The 23,131-nt window shown below is 38.2% G+C and overlaps 1 protein-coding gene across 3 annotated transcripts in view; it reads left to right on the top strand.

Moving 5' to 3' along the window:
• The window catches only part of DNAJC13 (DnaJ heat shock protein family (Hsp40) member C13), a 125,327-nt gene that overhangs the window by 85,913 nt on the left and 16,283 nt on the right, over positions 1-23,131 (top strand). For 2 of the 3 annotated variants that reach the window (XM_082839219.1, XM_082839218.1), the window contains exons 40-48: positions 836-1,015; positions 1,938-2,105; positions 4,097-4,210; positions 13,216-13,332; positions 14,477-14,654; positions 16,000-16,091; positions 17,711-17,810; positions 19,983-20,057; positions 20,296-20,408. In XM_082839219.1, coding sequence (XP_082695345.1) covers positions 836-1,015; positions 1,938-2,105; positions 4,097-4,210; positions 13,216-13,332; positions 14,477-14,654; positions 16,000-16,091; positions 17,711-17,810; positions 19,983-20,057; positions 20,296-20,408 — 1,137 coding nt within the window. Of the gene's footprint in view, positions 1-835; positions 1,016-1,937; positions 2,106-4,096; positions 4,211-13,215; positions 13,333-14,476; positions 14,655-15,999; positions 16,092-17,710; positions 17,811-19,982; positions 20,058-20,295; positions 20,409-20,834; positions 21,099-23,131 lie in introns of those variants that run through there. The other variant, XM_082839220.1, reaches the window with a different exon arrangement.

Genomic DNA, 23,131 nt, shown 5'->3' with positions numbered 1-23,131 from the left:
AAATAGAGCTACCATATTACCCAGCAGTTCCACTCCCGGGTACATATCTGGAAAAATGAAAACACTAATTTGAAAAGATACATGTACCCAACGTTCATAGCACTATTTACAATAGCCAAGATATGGAAACAGCCCAGGTGCCCATCAACAGACAATTGGCTTAAGATGTGTATACACACACACACGCAACAGAATGTTATTCAGCCATAAAAAAGAATGCTGCCATTTGCAGCAACATGAATGGACCTTGAGAATATTAGCTTAATATAATAAGTCAGAGAAAGACAAACACTGTATATCACTTATATTTGGAATCTAAAACATAATACAAATGAATGTATATACAAAACAGAAACAGACTCAGACATAGAAAATAAACTTATGGTTACCAAAGAGAAAAGGGAGAGAGAGGTGAGAAGGGACAAATTAGGAGTATGGGATTAACAAATAAAACTACTATACATAAAATAGATAATAAGGATCTACTGTATAGCATAAGGATTTATACACAGTATTTTGTAATAACCTATAATGGAATATAATCTGCAAAAAATCAAATCTCTATGCTCTACACCTGAAACTAACACAATATTGTCAATCAACTATACTTCAATTTAAAAATAATTTTCTAAAAATAGGAATTCTGTGTCTTTTCACAGGGTTACTTTTAATTTTAGGCTTTAAAAGATATAGGATTCAGATATAAACTGGTATTGAAAATATAAGAGGAGGTAAACACACAATAAGTTAGCTAGCTTGACATACATTGGCAGCCTGTTTCTCTTGGGAGCTTTTTTTTTAATCCTGTAATTAATTCCATTATTCTTATTCTCAGAGTATTCCACGAGTGGCAGCTCTTGGGGTAGAATGTGTCAGCTCTTTTGCTGTGGATTTCTGGCTACAGACACACCTATTGCAAGCTGGAATTTTGTGGCATCTGCTTGGTTATCTGTTTAATTATGACTACACACTAGAAGAGAGTGGTATTCAGAAAAGTGAAGAAACAAACCAGCAGGTAACCTTAACACTACTTAAACATTGAATTTGAACCCATACCGTAGGTTAATGCAAAGCAAAGCCCTAGCTCAAAGCCTCAAAGGCATAAACTGTTTTTCAAGATTATTAAGTTTATTGCTCTTTAAGCCCCCAAACTTTTTTGTTGTTGTTGTTGTTATGGTACGCGGGCCCTCTCACTGTTCTGGCCTCTCCCGTTGCGGAGCACAGGCTCCGGACGCGCAGGCTCAGCGGCCATGGCTCACGGGCCCAGCTGCTTCGCGGCATGTGGGATCTTCCCGGACCAGAGCACGAACCCATGTCCCCTGCATCGGCAGGCGGACTCTCAACCACTGCGCCACCAGGGAAGCCCTAAGCCCCAAAACTTTTTATCTTAACCACTTATCCCGGAAGGATTCAAGGCAAGGGAATTTGCAATAGCATATTCTGCACATAACTTAATCTTTTCTTGAGTACTCAGAGTCACCTTTATTTTTGCAAAATTATGGTTGTGTATCTCAGGGAGATCCTAACAGTGCTGTTGGGGCTAGCTCCCCTAAACACTTGAGAACTTACGTGATTTTTACAGATATTTTTTTCTGTCCTTTCCTGTTCACTGTCATTCATTACTCATTGTGATATGTGCCTGTAGCGATCAGATCTACCTACCCATCCCTATTCCCCACCCTATCCCCCAATGTGCTTCTTCCAGTTATCTACAACATACCGTATTAGGTATAAATGAGTACATAGATTCTGATGGTCTTTCACATAAATAAAAGAAGAAGCTCTGATGTCAGTGTTGGGGACTTTTTTGTTTCTTTTTTTTTTGCTTCCTGTTCCTTAATATGTTCCATACTGTTTTGATTCCATAAAGGTACTGTTGCCTGTGTAAGATAACAGATCTATTTTAATGTCTTAATGTCTTAATTTTTTTATAACAGGAAGTAGCCAACAGTCTTGCCAAACTGAGTGTCCGTGCTCTGAGTCGCCTTGGAGGGTATCTGCCTGAAGAACAAGCAACACCAGAAAATCCAACCATAAGGAAAAGCGTAGCTGGCATGCTGACCCCCTATGTTGCTAGAAAACTTGCTGTAGTTAGTGCTACTGAGGTATGTGCTTCAGAAGTAGCCTGGGTTTTTGATAAATACTGCAAGATTCTTTAGATAGTAGAGGAATATAACAATGTTGATTGCTCTTGGAAACCTAAAAATTGAAAATGTTCACATGCTTGTTCTCTCAACTAAGAAATTTGGTTTGTTGTTGTGGCTTGATGCTGATGTTATCATATCAGCTCTACAAGTCCAGTCTCTCTGTAAGGGTAGATTAACTTCATGTTTCTCAGCTGTAGAGCTCCCCATAATTTTTGATAATATTGAATCAGAAAGGAACAGGATAAGAGAGCGAACTTGGAATGGACAGAGGACTGGGAGTCAGGAGACCCAGATTCTATTTTTAGCTGTTTGTTATAAGCTATAACTTGCTTACACTCAGCATGGAAATCCTAAAAGTCAGTATATACACACATATGCATTCATGACAAAAATAAGTATGATCGTGGCAGATCGCCCAACCTCTTCTGTGAGAATCATTGAGAAACAATCTAAGCATTAGAGAATTGACCTATAGAAATCCATTAAATAGAATATCTTGAAGCCTCAAATTGTAAAGGTATATGGGAAGACATTAGAAGATGTTTAAAGTATTTTAAGTGAAAAGGTTAAATCCCATTTTTGGTATTAAAAAATTGAATGGATGGATCTGTATCAATATGTTAACTGTAGTTATCCCTGAATTGTAGAATTGTAGGCTATTTTATTTCATTTTCTCTGATAATCATCTAATAGTTTTAGAAGAAAAAAGGCCTCAGTGTTCCAAATGTAAAATATTTTTAGAATTTATAAACAGCTTATTTGTTTTTTTAATCTAATCTGATTGAGTCTGTTTTCTGGTGCAAGACACTGCCTTTCAGATCCCCTGAGTAAGAGAGAAGTGCTTTAGATGCCAATCTTGATCTTGGTTCTTTTTCCGGACTTTGTGTTCACCAGTGTGAAGTATTTTGCTGACTGAAAACATTCTTTCCAGAAATACTAACAAGTTGTTGATTAACTACTACAGGAAAGAAAAAAAAAAGTAACACTTCAAAATTTTGGCCTGGACTCCATCTGGATTTAATAAAATACTTATTTTAAACTGCCACTTCTCAGAGTTTTAAAATTTTCTTCATGATAAATTTTTTCAGTTATTTTACTTAACTGGTAGTTCATGTTTTGAAAACAAGGGTTGGATGTCTTTTTGTAAGATGGAGGTAATAACCCACTGCTTTCCTCCTAGCACAGAGCTCTGTAAATGTAAAGTGTAAAAAGTTCTTATTAAAACATTTAGAGAATTCCTGGTATCCCAATGGTTAGGACTCTGCTCTTTCACTGCCGAGGGCCCGGGTTCAACCCCTAGTCAGGGAACTGATATCCCACAAGCCACAAGGCACAGCCAAAAAACAACAACAAAAAACATTTAAAGGAGAGTTAAATGTCTATGTGTACACTTAAAATTGAGGAGAGCTAAACAAAGGGAAAGCACCCTGGATGGCTAAGCAGGCATAAGCTATGTCTGCAGAACTACAAGGTTTGGCCAAGAAAACCGGAACTGAGTCTCTGCCCATAAATTTTACTTCCCTTCCTAGGAGTATGCTTCATAAAGACTTAGATTTTGTTTTCAAATATATGTATGTAAAGGCAGTATGGTATGATTCTTTTTAAGCTTACATTTACTGAGTTTATAAAATGCTTTAACACAGGATATCATATGTAATTTTCACAAAGCAGAGCAAATGTTAAGAATGTGAAGTCAAAACAGACTCAAATTTGAATCCCAGTTTCACCACTTAAGGGTTGTGAGACCTGGGGCAAATAATTTGATCTTTCTCAGTCTTGATTTTTCTCAGCTGCAAAATGGAAAATATTAACGTACTTGGTAGAATTACTGAGATCTGTTATACTTAAGGCACCTATTACGGTGCTTGGCATGTCATAGACAATTTTAATGAATGGTAATTTCAATATATTTCCTAAATATTATAAAACAGTAATGTTCTTTCTCCTAGATTTTGAAGATGCTTAACAGTAACACAGAGAACCCCTATTTGATATGGAACAATTCTACAAGAGCAGAGCTACTTGAATTTCTTGAATCCCAACAAGAAAACATGATTAAAAAAGTATGTTATTGTTTTATAAATTACTTACTCTAATGGAATCTCTGGAAATATAACTTAGTATTGACGAAACAGAAACCCATTATTTCTCTATTGGGTGTTGATCAAGCCTATAGGTTTTGCTACCTAATATTTGGCCCATTTAATAATAGCATTCTTATTATATTTAATATACATTAGGATTTTTTGTTGTGTTTTTAGTTACCATTTACATATAGCTGTCTTCTATTTTAACCAGTTTTTGTGCCCAGAAGCTCTGTTTTAATTGTTCTCTTTAGCCTCTTTTCCCCAGTAAATTAAAATTGCTTTCTGGTATCAAAATTGAATAATTTCTCCTATCCTGCCACCTTCTAAAGGAGAAACTATTAAGCCATGAGAAAAACAAAAGACAGTAAGTAGAATGGGAGATAAGGAGAAGGCCTGGATAACACATACATTAGATGGTTGAGTCTTGATTGTTTAGAAGAAGTTGTGTTTTGGGGTTTGGACTTCATTAAAGAGTAACCATCACTGGGTGTCCTGAATTATTCAAAATTTAGTTTTGAATTCATTTCATGATAGTCACTCAGAGCTCTTCATTGATAGAAGTTTTGAGAATTACAGAGCTAGGGAGAACAAGTCTCAGATTTCTATGTATCATCTATTCTTTTTTTTTTTAACATCATTATTGGAGTATAATTGCTTTACAATGGTGTGTTAGTTTCTGCTTTATAACAAAGTGAATCAGTTATACATATACATGTTCCCATATCTCTTCCCTCTTGCGTCTCCCACCCTCCCTATCCCACCCCTCCAGGCGGTCACAAAGCACGAAGCTGATCTCCCTGTGCTATGCGGCTGCTTCCCACTAGCTATCTACCTTATGTTTGGTAGTGTATATATGTCCATGCCTCTCTCTCACTTTGTCACAGCTTACCCTTCCCCCTCGCCATATCCTTAAGTCCATTCTCTAGTAGGTCTGCCTTTATTCCTGTCTTACCCCTAGGTTCTTCATGACATTTTTTTTTTCTTAAATTCCATATATATGTGTTAGCATACGGTATTTGTCTTTCTCTTTCTGACTTACTTCACTCTGTATGACAGACTCTAGGTCCATCCACCTCACTACAAATAACTCAATTTTGTTTCTTTTTATGGCTGAGTAATATTCCATTGTATATAAGTGCTACATCTTCTTTATCCATTCATCCCATAATGGACAATTAGGTTGCTTCCATCTCCTGGCTATTGTAAATAGAGCTGCAGTGAACATTTTGGTACATGACTCTTTTTAAGTTATGGTTTTCTCAGGGTATATGCCCAGTAGTGGGATTGCTGGGTCATATGGTAGTTCTATTTGTAGTTTTGGGGTTTTTTTGCGGTACGCGGGACTCTCACTGCTGTGGCCTCTCCTGCTGCGGAGCACAGGTTCCGGACGCACAGGCCCAGTGGCCATGGCTCACGGGCCTAGCCACCCCACGGCATGCAGGATCTTCCCGGACCAGGGCACGAACCCGTGTCCCCTGCATCGGCAGGCGGACTCTCAACCACTGCGCCACCAGGGAAGCTATTTGTAGTTTTTTAAGGAACCTCCATACTGATCTCCATAGTGGCTGTAACAATTCACATTCCCACCAGCAGTGCTGGAGTGTTCCCTTTTCTCCACACACTCTCCAGCATTTATTGTTTCTAGATTTTTTGATAATGGCCATTCTGACTGGTGTGAGATGATATCTCATTGTAGTTTTGATTTGCATTTCTCTAATGATTAATGATGTTGAGCATTCTTTCATGTGTTTGTTGGCAATCTGTATATCTTCTTTGGAGAAATGTCTGTTTAGGTCTTCTGCCCATTTTCGGATTTGTTTGTTTGTTTTTTTGTTATTGAGCCGCATGAGCTGCTTGTTAATTTTGGAGATTAATCCTTTGTCGGTTGCTTCATTTGCAAATATTTTCTCCCATTCTGAGGGTTGTCTTTTGCTCTTGTTTATGGTTTCCTTTGCTGTGCAAAAGCTTTTAAGTTTCATTAGGTCCCATTTGTTTATTTTTGTTTTTATTTCCATTTCTCTAGGAGGTGGGTCAAAAAGGATCTTGCTGTGATTTATGTCATAGAGTGTTCTGCCTATGTTTTCCTCTAAGAGTTTTATAGTATCTGGCCTTACATTTAGGTCTTTAATCCATTTTGAGCTTATTTTTGTGTATGGTGTTAAGGAGTGTTCTAACCTCATACTTTTACATGTACAAGTCCAGTTTTCCCAGCACCACTTATTGAAGAGGCTGTCCTTTCTCCACTGTACATTCCTGCCTCCTTTATCAAAGATAAGGTGACCATATGTGCGTGGGTTTATCTCTGGGCTGTCTATCCTGTTCCATTGATCTGTCTTTCCGTTTTTATGCCAGTACCATACTGTCTTGATTACTGTAGCTTTGTAGTATAGTCTGAAGTCAGGGAGCCTGATTCCTCCAGCTGCATTTTTCGTTCTCAAGATTGCTTTGGCTATTCGGGGTCTTTTGTGTTTCCATACAAATTGTGAAATTGTTTGTTCTAGTTCTGTGAAAAATGCCAGTGGTAGTTTGATAGGGATTGCATTGAATCTGTAGATTACTTTGGGTAGTACAGTCATTTTCACAATTGGATTCTTCCAATCCAAGAACATGGTATATCTCTCCATCTGTTTGTATCATCTTTAACTTCTTTCATCAGTGTTTTATAATTTTCTGCATACAGCTCTTTTGTCTCCTTTAGGTAGGTTTATTCCTAGGTATTTTATTCTTTTGGTTGCAGTGGTAAATGGGAGTGTTTTCTTAATTTCACTTTCAGATTTTTCATCATTAGTGTATAGGAATGCCAGAGATTTCTGTACATTGATTTTGTATCCTGCTACTTTACCAAATTCATTGATTAGCTCTAGTTGGTCTCTGGTAGCATCTTTAGGATTCTCTATGTGTAGTATCATGTCATCTGCAAACAGTGACAGCTTTACTTCTTCTTTTCCAATTTGGATTCCTTTTATTTCCTTTTCTTCTCTGATTTCTCTGGCTAAAACTTCCAAAACTATGTTGAATAAGCATGGTGAGATTGGGCAACCTGGTCTTGTTACTGATCTTAGTGGAAATGGTTTCAGTTTTTCACCATTGAGGACGATGTTGGCTGTGGGTTTGTCATATATGGCCTTTATTATGTTGAGGAAAGTTCCCTCTATGCCTACTTTCTTCAGGGTTTTTATCATAAGTGGGTGTTGAATTTTGTCAAAAGCTTTCTCTGCATCTATTGAGATCATATGGTTTTTCTCCTTCATTTTGTTAATATGGTGTATCATGTTGATTGATTTGCGTATATTGAAGAATCCTTGCATTCCTGGAATAAACCCCACTTGATCATGGTGTATGATCTTTTTAATGTGCTGTTGGATTCTGTTTGCTAGTATTTTGTTGAGGATTTTTGCATCTATGTTCATCAGTTATATTTGGCCTGTAGTTTTCTTTCATTGTGACATCCTTGTCTGGTTTTCGTATCAGGGTGATGGTGGCCTCGTAGAATGAGTTTGGGAGTGTTCCTCCCTCTGCTATATTTTGGAAGAGTTTGAGAAGCATAGGTGTTAGCTCTTCTCCAAATGTTTGATAGAATTCGCCTGTGAAGCCACCTGGTCCTGGGCTTTTGTTTGTTGGAAGATTTTTAATCACAGTGTCAATTTCAGTGCTTGTGATTGGTCTGTTCATATTTTCTATTTCTTCCTGATTCAGTCTTGGCAGGTTGAGCATTTCTAAGAATTTGTCCATGTCTTCCAGGTTGTCCATTTTATTGGCATACAGTTGCTTGTAGTAATCTCTCATGATCTTTTGTATTTCTGCAGTGTCAGTTGTTACTTCTCCTTTTTCATTTCTAATTCTATTGATTTGAGTCTTCTCCCTTTTTTTCTTGATGAGTCTGGCTAATGGTTTATCAATTTTGTTTATCTTCTCAAAGAACCAGCTTTGAGTTTTATTGATCTTTGCTATCGTTTCTTTCATTTCTTTTTCATTAATTTCTGATCTGATCTTTATCATTTCTTTCCTTCTGCTAACTTTGGGGTGTTTTCGTTCTTCTTTCTTCAATTGCTTTAGGTGCAAGGTTAGATTTTTTATTCGAGATATTTCCTGTTTCTTAAGGTAGGATTGTATTGCTATAAACTTCCCCCTTAGAACTGCTTTTGCTGCATCCCATAGGTTTTGGGTCATCGTGTCTCCATTGTCATTTGTTTCTAGGTATTTTTTGATTTCCTCTTTGATTTCTTCACTGATCAGTTCGTTATTAAGTAGTGTATTGTTTAGCCTCCTTGTGTTTGTATTTTTTACAGATCTTTTCCAATAATTGATATCTAGTCTCATAGCGTTGTGGTTGGAAAAGATACTTGATACAATTTCAATTTTCTTAAATTTACCAAGGCTTGATTTGCGACCCAAGGTATGATCTGTCTTGAAGAATGTTCCATGAGCACTTGAGAAAAATGTGTATTCTGTTGTTTTTAGATGGAATGTCCTATAAATATCAATTAAGTCCATCTTGTTTAATGTATCATTTAAAGCTTGTGTTTCCTTATTTATTTTCATTTTGGATGATCTGTCCATTGGTGAAAGTGGGGTGTTAAAGTCCCCTACTATGAATGTGTTACTGTCGATTTCCCCTTTTATGGCTGTTAGTATTTGCCTTATGTATTGAGGTGCTCCTATGTTGGGTGCATAAATATTGTTATATCTTCTTCTTGGATTGATCCCTTGATCATTATATAGTGTCCTTCTTTGTCTCTTGTAATAGTCTTTATTTTAAAGTCTGTTTTGTCTGACATGAGAATTGCTACTCCAGCTTTCTTTTGATTTCCATTTGCACGGAATATCTTTTTCCATCCCCTCACTTTCAGTCTGTATGTGTCTCTACGTCTGAAGTGGGTCTCTTGTAGACAGCATATATATGGGTCTTGTTCTTGTATCCATTCAGCCAGTCTGTGTCTTTTGGTGGGAGCATTTAATCCATTTACATTTAAGGTAATTATCAATATGTATGTTACTATTCCCATTTTCTTAATTGTTTTGGGTTTGTTATTGTAGGTGTTCTCCTTCTCTTGTGTTTCTTGCCTCGAGAAGTTCCTTTAGCATTTGTTGTAAAGCTGGTTTGGTGGTGCTGAACTCTCTCAGCTTTTGCTTGTCTGTAAAGGTTTTAATTTCTCCATCAAACCTGAATGAGATCCTTGCTGGGTAAAGTAATCTTGGTTGTAGGTTTTTCTCCTGCTTCACTTTAAATATGTCCTGCCAGTCCCTTCTGGCTTGCAGAGTTTCGCTGAAGGATCAGCTGTTAACCTTATGGGGATTCCCTTGTGTGTTATTTGTTGTTTTTCCCTTGCTTCTTTTAATATGTTTTCTTTGTATTTAATTTTTGATAGTTTGATTAATCTGTGTCTTGGCGTGTTTCTCCTTGGATTTATCCTGTATGGGACTTTCTGTGCTTCCTGGACTTGATTAACTATTTCCTTTCCCATATTAGGGAAGTTTTCAACTATAATCTCGTCAAATATTTTCTCAGTCCCTTTCTTTTTCTCTTCTTCTTCTGGAACCCCTATAATTCGAATGTTGGTGCCTTTAATGTTGTCCCAGAGGTCTCTGAGACTGTCCTCAGTTCTTTTCATTCTTTTTTCTTTATTCTGCTCTGCAGTAGTTATTTCCACTATTTTATCTTCCAGGTCACTCATCCGTTCTTCTTCCTCAGCTATTCTGCTATTGATCCCATCTAGAGTATTTTTAATTTCATTTATTGTGTTGTTCATCGTTGCTTGTTTCATCTTTAGTTCTTCTGATTCCTTGTTAAATATGTCTTGCATTTTCTCTATTCTGTTTCCAGGATTTTGGATCATCTTTGCTATCCTTATTCTGAATTCTTTTTCAGGTAGACTGCCTATTTCCTCTTCATTTGTTAGGTCTGGTGGGTTTTTATCTTGCTTCTTCATCTGCTGTGCGTTCTTCTGTCTTCTCATTTTGCTTATCTTACTGTTTTTCCGGTCTCCTTTTTTGCAGGCTGCAGGTTCATAGTTCCCATTGTTTTTGGTATCTGTCCCCAGTGGCTAAAGTTGGTTCAGTGTGTTGTGTAGGCTTCCTCGTGGAGGGGACTAGTTTCCATGTTCTGGTGGATGAGGCTGGATCTTGTCTTTCTGTTGGGCAGGTCCACTCCTGGTGGTGTGTTTTGGGGTGTTCGTGGCCTTATTATGGTTTTAGGCAGCCTCTCTGCTAATGGGTCCATTTGTGTTCCTGTCTTGCTAGTTGTTTGGCATAGTGTGTCCAGCACTGTAGCTTGCTGGTCGTTGAGTGAAGCTGGGTGTTATTGTTGAGATGGAGATCTCTGGGTGATTTTTGCAGTTTGATATTACAAGGAGCTGGGAGGTCTCTTGTGGACCAGTGTCCTGAAGTTGGCTCTCCCACGTCAGAGGCACAGAACTGACTCCTGGCTGCAGCACCAAGAGCCTTTCATCCACACAGCTCAGAATAAAAGGGGGAAAAAGTAAGTAAGTAAGTAAAAAGAAAGAAAGAAAGAATGAAAGGAAGAAGATAAAATAAAGTAAGATAAAACAAAAGTTATTAAAATAAAAAATAATTATTAAGAAAAAAAAATTTTTTTAATTAAAAAAAAAAATGGGCGGACAGATCCCTAGGACAAATGGTGAAAGCAAAGCTATACAGACCGAATCTCACACAGAAGCATACACATACACACTCACAAAAAGACGAAAAGGGGAAAAAATAATATGTCTTGCTCTCAAAGTCCACCTCCTCAATTTGGGATGATTCGTTGTCTATTCAGGTATTCTACCGATGCAGGGTACATCAGGTTTATTTTGGAGATTTAATCCACTGCTCCTGAGGCTGCTGGGAGAAATATCCCTTTCTCTTCTTTGTTCGCACAGCTCCTGGGGTTCAGCTTTGGATTTGGCCCCGCCTCTGTGTGTAGGTCGTCAGAGGGCGTCTGTTGTTCACTCAGACAGGATGAGGTTAAAGGAGCAGCTGATTCGGGGGCTCTGGCTCACTCCGGCCTGGGGGAGGGAGGGTTACGGATGCGGGGTGAGTCTTTGGCGGCAGAGGCCAGGGATGTTGCACCAGCCTGAGGCGCGCCGTGCGTTCTCCCGGGGAAGTTGTCCCTGGATCACGGGACCCTGGCAGTGGCAGGCTGCACAGGCTCCCGGGAGGAGAGGTGTGGATAGTGACCTGTGTTCGCACACAGGCTTCTTGGTGGAGGCAGCAGCGGCCTTAGCGTCTCATGCCCGGCTCTGGGGTCCGCGCTGATAGCCACGGCTCGCGCCCTTCTCTGGAGCTCCTTTAAGCAGCTCTCTTAATCCCTTCTCCTCGCTCACCAGGAAACAAAGAGGGAAGGAAAAGTCTCTTGCCTCTTCGGCAGCTCCAGACTTTTTCCCAAACTCCCTTCCCGGCTAGTCGTGGTGCACTAACCCCTTCAGGCTGTGTTCACGCCGCCAACCCCAGTCCTCTCCCTGTGCTCCGACCAAAGCCCGAGCCTCAGCTCGCAGCCCTGCCCTCCCCGGCGGGTGAGCAGACAAGCCTCTTGGGCTGGTGAGTGCCGGTTGGCACCGATCCTCTGTGCGGGAATCTTTCCGCTTTGCCCTCCGCACCCTTCTTGCTGTGCTCTCCTCTGCATTTCCGAAGCTCCCCCCGCCCCCGCCACCCGCACTCCCCACCCGCGAAGGGGCTTGCTAGTGTGTGGAAACCTTTCCTCCTTCACAGCTCTCTCCCACGGGTGCAGGTCCCATCCCTATTCTTTTGTCTCTGTTTATTCTTTTTTCTTTTGCCCTACCCAGGTATATGGGGAGTCTTGCCTTTTGGGAGGTCTGAGGTCTTCTGCCAGCGTTCAGTAGGTGTTCTATAGGAGCAGTTCCACGTGTAAATGTATTTCTGATGTATCTAGTTTCAAGGTTTTCTAATAATTTCAAGGATACAAATAATCATGAGGCACAAGCAAAGCAGGGGGAGGTCCTGGGTCACCAGTGCAGCTCCTGTAGTGCTTTCTTGCAATCTTCTCTTTACAAAGACAGATCCACGCAAAATGGAATGATAACCCTCGAGCCCACAGATGGAGACAAGGGGTCTTTGAAGGCAATTCTAAGGCAGCTTCGCATGGAGCAGCATAAGTCGGGATCCTGTAAAGTGTTGTCTCCCTGAGTCACCAGGGAAACCACAGACTTAATCTTGTCACCCTCAAAGACCTGCAGTGGGATGACCTCCACATCTTTGCCATGTCTGACAGCCTGCTAGTGTTGGAGGGTCTGCTGCAGAGGTGGGGGTGGCTGTGGCTCACCGTGGGGGCCTCATCTATTCTTTTACCAGGAGAGAACATCATTCTCTCTTCATTTATTAGCCCTTTACAACTTACTATACACTTTTACATATTATTTTAGTCCAACCTAAATTTTGAGTGATTTCCACCTGAATCTTCTTGGGGCTATTTTTTTCCCATTCCTCTTTCCTATCTTTTTCTTTGTCCTTAAATGGAAATTCTTCTTGATTTGTCAACCCCTCTACTATTACCTTGCCTTTTTATTCAGAGACCCTGTTTTCCAGCACTTTTCACTTAATGTATTACTTTTTAAAACCAGTCCAAATGTGTTCATTTCTTAGCTCTATCACCCTATATCTGACTGGGCCAAATGTTTGCTGAGCGGATAGAGAAGAGCCACGTGTCATACTTGCTTATGAACACTTCATTGGCTGACCTCAGTGATCTTTTGAAATATTAAAATGAGTTACAATATTGATCTTTGGATTAAGAAATAACGTAATTCTATGCCTTTTCCAGAGTCTGTATTACTGATTACAAACATTAAAATTGCATTGAGTGCTGTGATGTGTATCCCACCACATTTTTCCCTCTGGAAAATGAATGGATCTTTCAAGTTATTTATCTGCTAAGTTATTAAACTCTGAATATGGATAGATTAATAAACCAGACACTAATGATTCCAATTTACCTCTAACAATCTGTTTTCTTTTTTAAAAAGGGTGACTGTGACAAAACCTATGGATCAGAATTTGTCTACAGTGATCATGCCAAAGAACTTATTGTAGGGGAGATTTTTGTTAGGGTCTATAATGAAGTCCCTACTTTCCCACTCGAGGTAAGCTCTCTATTTTAAATTTTGTCTGACACCTTTGATCATTTGTTATTGAAAGCTACTAGTTTATTCACACTGAATACATTGAAATAATACCTGTTTTTTGCCAAATGCTTTATACTAACTTGGGTATGTGATGGGGTGACCATTGATAACTTATGATCCTCTTTATTTTGAATGTTAAAGAATTTAATTTTGTGGATTCATGAATAAGAATTTATTCCTTTCCCAGCTGTTTCTGATATTTTATGCATAATGCTACCCCACTGTACCATGTATATATGCCTTCAGCTTTACTGTTCTCTCATGGAAGTGTAAGGCCATTTACTTACTCATTCCATCATGTTGAATATCAGACCACCAGACAGTAGTCCGTCTCTGTCCCATTTTTAGAAGAAAATAAGAAAATAGAGGTGGAAAGCAAAGAGAAGTTTTAGAAGATGACTGGTGTCACACCAGATCATCTCTTGTGATGATCCCAAATCACTTCTGGAAGCAAATGATCTTCTTTTCCTTCCGTAGTGCTTGGAAATCATGTAGGAAATTTTTGTTGCAGTTATTTTGGAGGGGTGGCAAAGAGAATTTGTTGGTTGATTGGTTTGTAAGGAAGAAAGAAGTGAGGCTATTTCTCTAAAGCAAAGAGTTTGCTCTTGGAAAAAAAAGAATTTACTAAACTGTAACATTTACTATTTATCACAGAATAATATCTATAAATAGCTGCTAAGCAGAATGAGTTCAGTGATGTGAAATGTCTTTGAAAACTGTCTTTTGAATTTATAATCTAAATATATATAATTTTTAAATATAAAACTATAACCAAATTGTAGAAGTTACATATCATACTATCAATACCTTGGTAAAGGGAAGACATACGCATCTCAGAATTATTATACTGAGATACTGATGGGAGTATATCAGATCTCTAATGGATTTGGACAAAAATGTTAAACACTTCCTAATGCAATTGGGTTTTGTCCCCTTTCTCCCCCTTTCCCCACTTAATCCATAGGTATATTCATGTGTATGTATAATTTAATCACTTTCATGGCTTGAAGTATTTTGTTGTTGTTTTCTCTGCTGTGGAGTCTTTGTTATAGGTTATTTCTAAGGGCACACTCGTTTTTAAATATTTTTCCACTCAACTTAGGTTCCAAAAGCATTTGCTGCAAGTCTCTTGGATTATATAGGCTCCCAGGCCCAGTACCTCCACACATTCATGGCTATCACTCATTCTGCAAAAGTGGAGTCAGAGCAACATGGAGACCGCTTGCCAAGAGTGGAAATGGCTTTGGAGGCTCTGAGAAATGTTATAAAATATAATCCAGGTGTGTGACTATACCCTTGATGAATAAGATCCTACAATGGAAGAGCCCAAAAATTCCAGTTCTCAATTTTACCAGGGAAATGCAGGAAAACTTGTACTTGGTTATAATGTTATACTTTGTATAACATTAAGAGGAATTGACCCTATAATATTTTTACCTCTAAATAATAGTCTGGAAAGAGAGATCAGGTCACCATGCTTAGAATAATTCTTATCTTTAAGAGCATATGACTTTCAATGAGTTGAAAAGGCAGAGTAGCTTGCTAGTGTAAAATATCACATTGATGACATAAATTGACATACTAAGTATCAATATAAGGGCTTAAATTAGATTTATTTATTAGGTGATCTCATTTTTGTGTCTTCTGGTCCCTAACACAATGCCATGTTTTTGAAAAACTGCCTGAAGTTTTTGGTGTATAAAAACTGAGATAGTAAAGTGAGAATTGTCATTTTTAAAACATCTTTAAGAAGGACATTTCCAAGAACATTATCACTCTTGCCTGACTTCAGGGAGATGGATGGGTGAAAATCTGAAAGCTTCTTCCAATTCTAACTTTGATAACAAGTATAGAATATAAAACCTAAAACAATATATATTCAGTTTAAGTTACATGAAGACCTCAAATCTTTTTTATTAACACTTAATATTATCTTTCATGTACTTCTTTGCTCTTTTCACTATCTATTACAGTAATACATTATTCAAACAAAATAACCAACAATAATTAAATATTTAAGAAAATAAGTCATTCCCATGTTATATATACATGGGGATGTTTTTAAAGGCAGTATTATAAAATCTGAAGAAAACTTCATTTCTTATTGTTTGGAGTTGACATATTAGATACAAAGGAATTGCAGTAAAGCTGGCTATTGATTTGGCACCTTCTTGTTTATAATGTAGTTCTCAAGTGGCAGGGTTCTAACTCAGTCTTAATTAAAAGCCAGATGATGTCACACTCTCCCCAAATGTAATTAGGCTGACTCTAATTACTGTAGCTCTACAGTCTTGAGGTAAAGAGTAAAAATACCACCTTACACTTAATTTTTGAGTTGTATTTGGATTGTGTGTTTGATAAATTTCTTGTTTTTAGCCTGTGGGTTAACTAGGGGTGGGGATGGAAAAGACGACAAAACAAACCTAAGATAGTCTAATATCATTTAACTTCTTAAGATTTACTGCTCCTTGTGATACTTCACTCACTTTGTGTCACAAATGTTAAGAAAAGTTTACCAGAGACTTATAATTGACAGTAAACAAAATGTATATCAGTTTCCTAAAGGTGGATAATTTAGAACATCTCTTGGAAATAAAAATTAAACATTTTATTTTTACTTCCTAGGCTCTGAAAGTGAATGCATTGGGCACTTTAAGTTAATATTTTCTCTTCTTCGAGTCCATGGAGCTGGTCAAGTCCAGCAGTTGGCTTTAGAGGTAAAAGAATTTTGTACTAAAGCATGTTGTCTTTCCTACAACTTACTATACATGGTTTGATCCTTGATTAATCATCATCTAAAATTGAATGGAAGTTTGCATATGGTTTTTTTCATTTTTCCTATTAAGCCAAGTGAATATGTTTTTAAAATTTGAATTAATATGCTCATTTTGAAGAGCAAGTATTGTACAGTGTTCAAGGTACTTTCCCTCTGTGGTCATCGTCTGTCATGCATTAGAACTTGGGATGCATTTGTACAGTGTCATGTGGCGTGAGTTAAAGAATGGACTTTACTTGGGAAGCTTGGAAGCCACAGATCAACAAGAAAAGGAGGCAGGATTTCCCAGATCTCTCAGTGTCCCCACAGAGAGACATGTTGAGACCAGGGCACTGTGCTGGCTGCACACTGTGGGTTTGTGTTCCCTCCCCCTAAGTTGCTCTCCCTTCTTATGGTCTGGTACAAAAGCAACCTTTCCAGTGAGGGTGACAGACAGACACCTGGTATGTTACGCTGTTTACAGGAGCTGTCTAGGAAAGGCAGCTGCCCAGAACCTGTGGGCCTTGACGGTCCAAGAGTGGTTGGAGGCCCCTCCTTCAGGAGAATGAAATCATTGGTCCCACAGGAAGCTGTTTGGGTGGAGCCTTTTCCTCTGGGAGAAGCAGGAAGACCCTGGTCACAGGGGGCTCCTTGTCCAGGCAACCCAGAGTGAGCTCCCAGGGTCTTTTTTCAGATGATCCTGCCTATTATAACACACGATTTATTATGAAGAACACCAAATTCAACACTGTGGTAACAGTTTAATGAGTACTTTATGAATGATTAAGTGTTCTTAGATTGCAGTTTGGTTTAAAAAAGATGTTTAATAAAATAATAAATGTTAAATTGTTCAAAAACCTTAACAAGCATGTTCTTTAAATTGAAAAGCATGCTTCTCCACTTAATTCCTTCAAGTATCTTGTAACTCTTTAAATAAGCATTATTAAATCTAGGATATTTTGCTTTGAGATGCTGACCACATAGTTCAAGTTAAGTGACATTGATCTTTAGATCAATGTATATAATAAGTTAGACTTAAAAGGTCATCCTCTTTGAAAGAAAAACATGCATATTTCTGTATAATGGAAAGATAGACCTAATCTGTTGTGCTGGGCACTGAAGACATTTACTTTCTCCCTCTAAAAGAAAAAGTCCCAGTAGTAAAGATGATTATCTTCCTAATCACTTGCCACCCCAAATCTACAATTGGAAAGCACTACAGTGTACACCATAGTTCTAGAGCATGAACTGGTGTAGAATTGAAGCCTTCTTATAAGCCTCAAGATTGTGAATGGGTGCTAAAATATTTGTTTAGATGATTATATTTAATTCTTACCTCTAAATTAATAGAAGGCTAATGTATATAATATATGCATTAGCATTAACATTTTTTATTCTCAAAAGAACAGGCCAATCTTTTAAAATTAAACCCTTGCCTAAAAATTAAATATATTGTCCTCCAAACATTTTTCTCACTTTGGTAAAGCCTTTAAGTTTATTTAGGTCTGACTCATTTGACTTAATTTGTTTAGGTCCAAAATTATTTCCAGAACTCTTAACATCCTATTTATTAATTTTCAGGTTGTGAATATAGTGACGTCTAACCAAGACTGTGTCAACAATATTGCTGAATCAATGGTTTTGTCCAATTTATTGGCTCTTCTACATTCTTTGCCATCAAGTACGTATATTCACTGGAATTTTTGAAACAACAGTACAGTCAACCCATTGAGGGGAGCAGTTACACAGATGATACAAAACCTCTGACACAGTGTTATCCGTGTTTTGTTTTGGAATATTTTAAGTGGTATTCTTTTTTCTTTTTTTTTTTTGTGGTACGTGGGCCTCTCACCGTTATGGCCTCTCCTGTTGCGGAGCACAGGCTCCGGATACGCAGGCTCAGCGGCCATGGCTCATGGGCCCAGCCAGTCTGCGGCATGTGGGATCCTCCCGGACTGGGGCATGAACCTGTGTCCCCTGCATCGGCAGGCGGACTCTCAACCACTGCACCACCAGGGAAGCCCTAAGTGGTCTTCTTTATATTAGATGTGTCTTTCTAATTATGTTTTTACATAAGTTAATTATTTTGCATTTCTCATATCAAAAGTTGAAAGAGGTAAGAGAGATCGAAAAGCAAAAGGAAAATAATCTAGGATTTTCAATTTGTTGAGTATAAGCTACACGTGAGTAATTGAGAATTGACTAATATTCCATGGTTTATTTAAAAAAAACACACACACACAGTTGATCTTGGATGATAGGAAAAAATGCTTAAGATAAAAATCACCTTGTGTTAGCTTAAAGTTCAATCCTGCATTATTTGTCCTTTACTGATTTGATGCTGATAGCGACTGTTACCACCAAATGGTACCAGTTTTTTAAAATACACCAACCTGATTTCTTGAATACAGCCTGAAATAATATAGACTCCTTACAAACTGTACAGTCTTCTAGCATAAGTGCTAGGATCAACCTTGAGATTGCTTTTCAAAGGCAATTGGCGATACTAAGTCCAACTTTGCCACTTAACTGTCAGCAGACATTGCTCAGTTGGCTTTGCTAGCCCCTTGGAAGTCATGTTAATCTTGACTTCACACCTGTTCACCTCCTTGAGAGCAGCAACCTGTCGCATTCGTTTTATGCCCCAGTGCCTTGCACGTGTTAGGGTCAGTGAGTTGAGTGGAGTTCAGTTTCCATTGAATATTTTTGTTTTCTTTAATAAACGACGTTTGAAATAGCTCTTTAAAATGACAACTTTTAAAAGTCATTCACAGATTATTTTTATCATCCCTACAAGCTTAGTTGGTTTTTCTTTTTTTTTAGTTTTTAACAGCTTTACGAGGCTTCAAACAATGCAAAATTAAACTGATTGATGAAGTGAAGAATGTTACAGAAGTCATAACTTGAAAGTTATTTTATATTCATATCGGATTTATATAGTCCAGTCATTATTTTAATCTTACCGGTAAAATAGCTGACATCTAGATATCTCAGCCTACTCTGCTATCATTTATATTTTAGACTAAATTATCTTTAACTGTTTGCTAAGGGACATTAAAAACATAAAATGTTAACTTCCTCTAACCCCTACAAAGACTTGTTTTCCTTTGAAACTATGGTTAGAACAGTGGTAGGTTTTCAATGAAGTACTGTTGCTTCTCTTAAAAATCTGCTTTTGAGTGTTTTTTCTCCTGCCTGTTAACTTAGCTCAGTCTGGCTACCATCCTTTGTTGTTTTAGTCTCAGCCTAATACTTGGCAGCCTTCACCCTCTTTGCCAACTCTTTACTCCTTTGGTCACCTGTCTGTTGTTGCCATTTTGACTTTAGAAAAGTCCAGTAGCTGAGTCTACTTCAATGACAAGGGTGAGAAGCGCACAGACTATGTGCAGAAGGATGCTATTGTGTCTTAGATTGGAACAGTGTCTTGCAACTGCTACTTCCTACTCATTTCTCTAAGATACTAGCACCACATAAAAATTGTAGATCCCTGAATAGAGTGTTCTCAGGGTGTCAGGAGGTGAGAAGATTTTGTTTGCACAGTGAACAGTGAGGTAGCAAGACAGTATGGCATAGTGGTTATGAGTGTGGATTTTGGAAGTCAGACTTCTATAAACTTCTATATACCTCAGTGGTATAGTGAGCTATATCTCTCACTAGCTATGAATCCATGGGTTGGTCAAACTGGGTCTCAGCTTCCTCACTCATGGAGGCCACAATTCCTGTCTTGCTGGTTATTGTGAAGATGTAAGTATAATACCCTGTGTAGAACACCTAGTTCAGTGCCTGGCACTGGTGCCCAGTAAATGTAAGCTAATGTGATGATACATTCTTTGAAATGTCTTTTACTTTGTAGGTCGTCAGCTTGTTCTGGAAACTCTTTATGCTTTGACATCAAGTACAAAAATAATCAAAGAAGCAATGGCAAAAGGTAATGTATGGAGTGCTTTCTCATCCAGTCATGCTCAGTAATGGTGAGGCTTATTTTGAGCTGCTTTGTATAGTCTGATAAACTAGAAGAATGCTTTGGAAGGCTTACAGTTTAAAAAAAAAACAAACTGCATTGAGTTGAAACAAGGTTAAAAATGAATTCTACTATGATTCTATGATTAGAAAAGTCATTTTGTTTTATTTAGAGTATAAACACTAATTCTTTCTTTCCTTCACAGGAGCTTTGATTTATTTACTAGACATGTTCTGCAATTCAACACATCCACAGGTTCGAGCCCAGACAGCTGAACTTTTTGCTAAAATGACAGCAGATAAACTAATAGGTCCAAAGGTGAGCACAAAATGGGTTCTTAGAAAGAAATTACTAAAGCTCTGTAACTTTGATAACGGATTTCATGAGCGTTACCAAAGTCTGAGATGGTGAGGAAATAACTTAATGTGAAAGTTGGAAGATCGACATACCTGAAATTATTCCTATATATTACTAGTTAGAGAAAAATTATAGTCGGTGAAGCCTGCACTAGAATTGAGAAGTCTTAAGAGAGTATTTGAATTATGGTGATAAAACTGTTCATCTCCCTTGAAGAAAGAACAAAAGTATATTTAAGTTATGACGGATGATACATTAGGTTAGACTTTCACACTTCGAGGATTGGCCTGTGGAGGTAGCTTGTGAAGGAGATACACCCCACACCTGTATTAGTTAAAGCCATATAGCACGTGAGTGTAACGGCACCTTTGCTTCCCCTCTCTGCAGGGAGATCTCCCATTAAGAATCTGGAGCTAACAAGATGATCTCTGGAACCATGGTCCAATTTGCAGAGCAGGAACCTGTTAGAACAGCACTTCTAAATAGAATTGCATTCAGACACATGTGTAATCAAAGTCCCCTTCTTCTGTTATTAAATCAGTTTCACATGAAGTAATGCTCACTGAAGCCAGCCCAGATATGAAATGAAGGCTCCTGAGCCTCCACTTCCAGAGTGTTAGGTTTTACTTTACATCAGTAAAACACATTAGATTCAGTTGTTTTTTTTTCCTTGTCTGATCTCCTGAGAATCTGTCACAGGACCTGCAACAGTTTTACTTTGGGAATATGGTTAATAATCTGTCATCAACAGGGTTGATGGGATAAGGGCGATTGCATTTGGATACCTATAGCAAGAGTCCATAAAATCATGAACACTGATTTTTTAAAAAAAATTTTTGGCCACACCATGCGCGGCATTTGGGATCTTAGTTCCCCGACCAGGGATCTAACCCGTGCCCTCTGCATTGGAAGGCAGAATCTTAACCACTGGACTGCCAGGGAAGTCCATGAATATTGATATTTAATATTGAGTTTTCTTAAAGCTAGAGTTGGGTAGCACATAATTATAATGTCTAATATTACATGTTTTAAATAATGTTTTAGATATTTAAAATAAATATGTACTAGAATTGATTTTTGAGCGCTTCAGTAATTTTTTGACCTTTGAAATACATGAGGGACAGATTTTACCAAGGTGAATATATTTACACTTAAATTTTCTGTATAGGAAAAATACAAGTGTCAGCTCCTTAATTGTATGATTTGCAGCAAGAGATTCTAGAACTGGGGTCAGTAAACTTATTTTCCTTTTTGGTAACAACTTTATTGAGATATAATTGACATGCCATACAAGTCACACATATGAAGTATACAGTTCATTGGTTTGGGCAACAACAATCAATTTTAGAAACATTTTCATCAACCCAGGAAAAAAACCCATTCCCTTTAGCAGTCACTTCCCATTCACCTTCCCCTTAGCACCTGGCAACCACTAACCTACTTTCTGTCTCTATAGATTTGCCTATTCTGAGCATTTCACGTAAATGGAATCATATGTGTCTTCTGTGTCTGGCTTCTGTCACTTAGCATAATGTTTTCAAGATTCCTCCATGTTGTAGCATGTGTCAGTACTTCCTTCCTTTTTATTGCCAAATAATATTCCATTGTATACATATACCACATTTTGTTTTTCTATTTATCATTTGAAAATGGACATGTGGATTATTGCTTTTTGGCTATTCTGAGTGAGGCTACTGTGAACACATGTATACAAGTTTTTGTGTGGATATGTATTTTATTTCCCTGAGAGTAGAATTTCTGGATCATATGGTAACACTATTTTAAACTTTTCAAGGAATTATCAGACTGTTTTCCACAGTGGCTGCACCATTTTACATTCCCACCAGTGATGTGTGAGGATTCTGATTTCTCCACCTCTTCTCTGACACTTGTTATACTGGGTGGGCCAAAAGGTTCGTTCAGTTTTTTCCGTAAGATGGCTCTAGTAGCACTTAGCTGTCTTTAACTTCATTCAAAACAATTTTGTTAGATTGAATGTGACAGCTGTCATATCAACGTGCATTTAAAAAAAGACTTAATCAATATTGGTTAATTTTTGTGTAGCCATTTTAATATTGAACATTTTTGGCATATTATGCTTTATTATTTCAAGAAAGGTAAAAATGCAACTGAAACGCACAAAAAGATTTTTGCAGTGTATGGAGAAGGTGCTGTGACTGCTGGAATGTGTCAAAAATGGTTTCAGAAGTTTTGTGCTGGAGATTTCTCGCTGAACGATGCTCCACGGTCAGGTAGACCAGTTGAAGTTGATAGCGATCAAATCGAAACAATAATTGAGAACAATCAATGTTATACCACGCAGGAGATAGCCAACATACTCAAAATATCCAAATCAAGCACTGAAAATCATTTGCACCAGCTTGGTTATGTGAATTGCTTTGATGCTTGGATTCCACATTAAGTTAAGCAAGAAAAGCCTTCTTGGGGCTTCCCTGGTGGTGCAGTGGTTGAGAGTCTGCCTGCCAATGCAGGGGACGTGGGCTCGTGCCCCGGTCCGGGAAGATCCCACATGCCGCGGAGCGGCTGGGCCAGTGGGCCATGGCTGCTGGGCCTGCGCGTCCGGAGCCTGTGCTCCACAGCGGGAGAGGCCACAGCAGTGAGAGGCCTGCGTACCGCAAGGAAAGAAAAAAAAAAAAGCCCTCTTTACCATATTTTCTCATGCA

The sequence above is a fragment of the Leucopleurus acutus genome, assembly GCF_964270905.1.
Source record: "Leucopleurus acutus genome assembly, chromosome: 5".
In the NCBI taxonomy this organism is placed as follows: Eukaryota; Metazoa; Chordata; class Mammalia; order Artiodactyla; family Delphinidae; genus Leucopleurus; species Leucopleurus acutus.
This window is presented reverse-complemented; position numbering and strand designations above follow the sequence as displayed.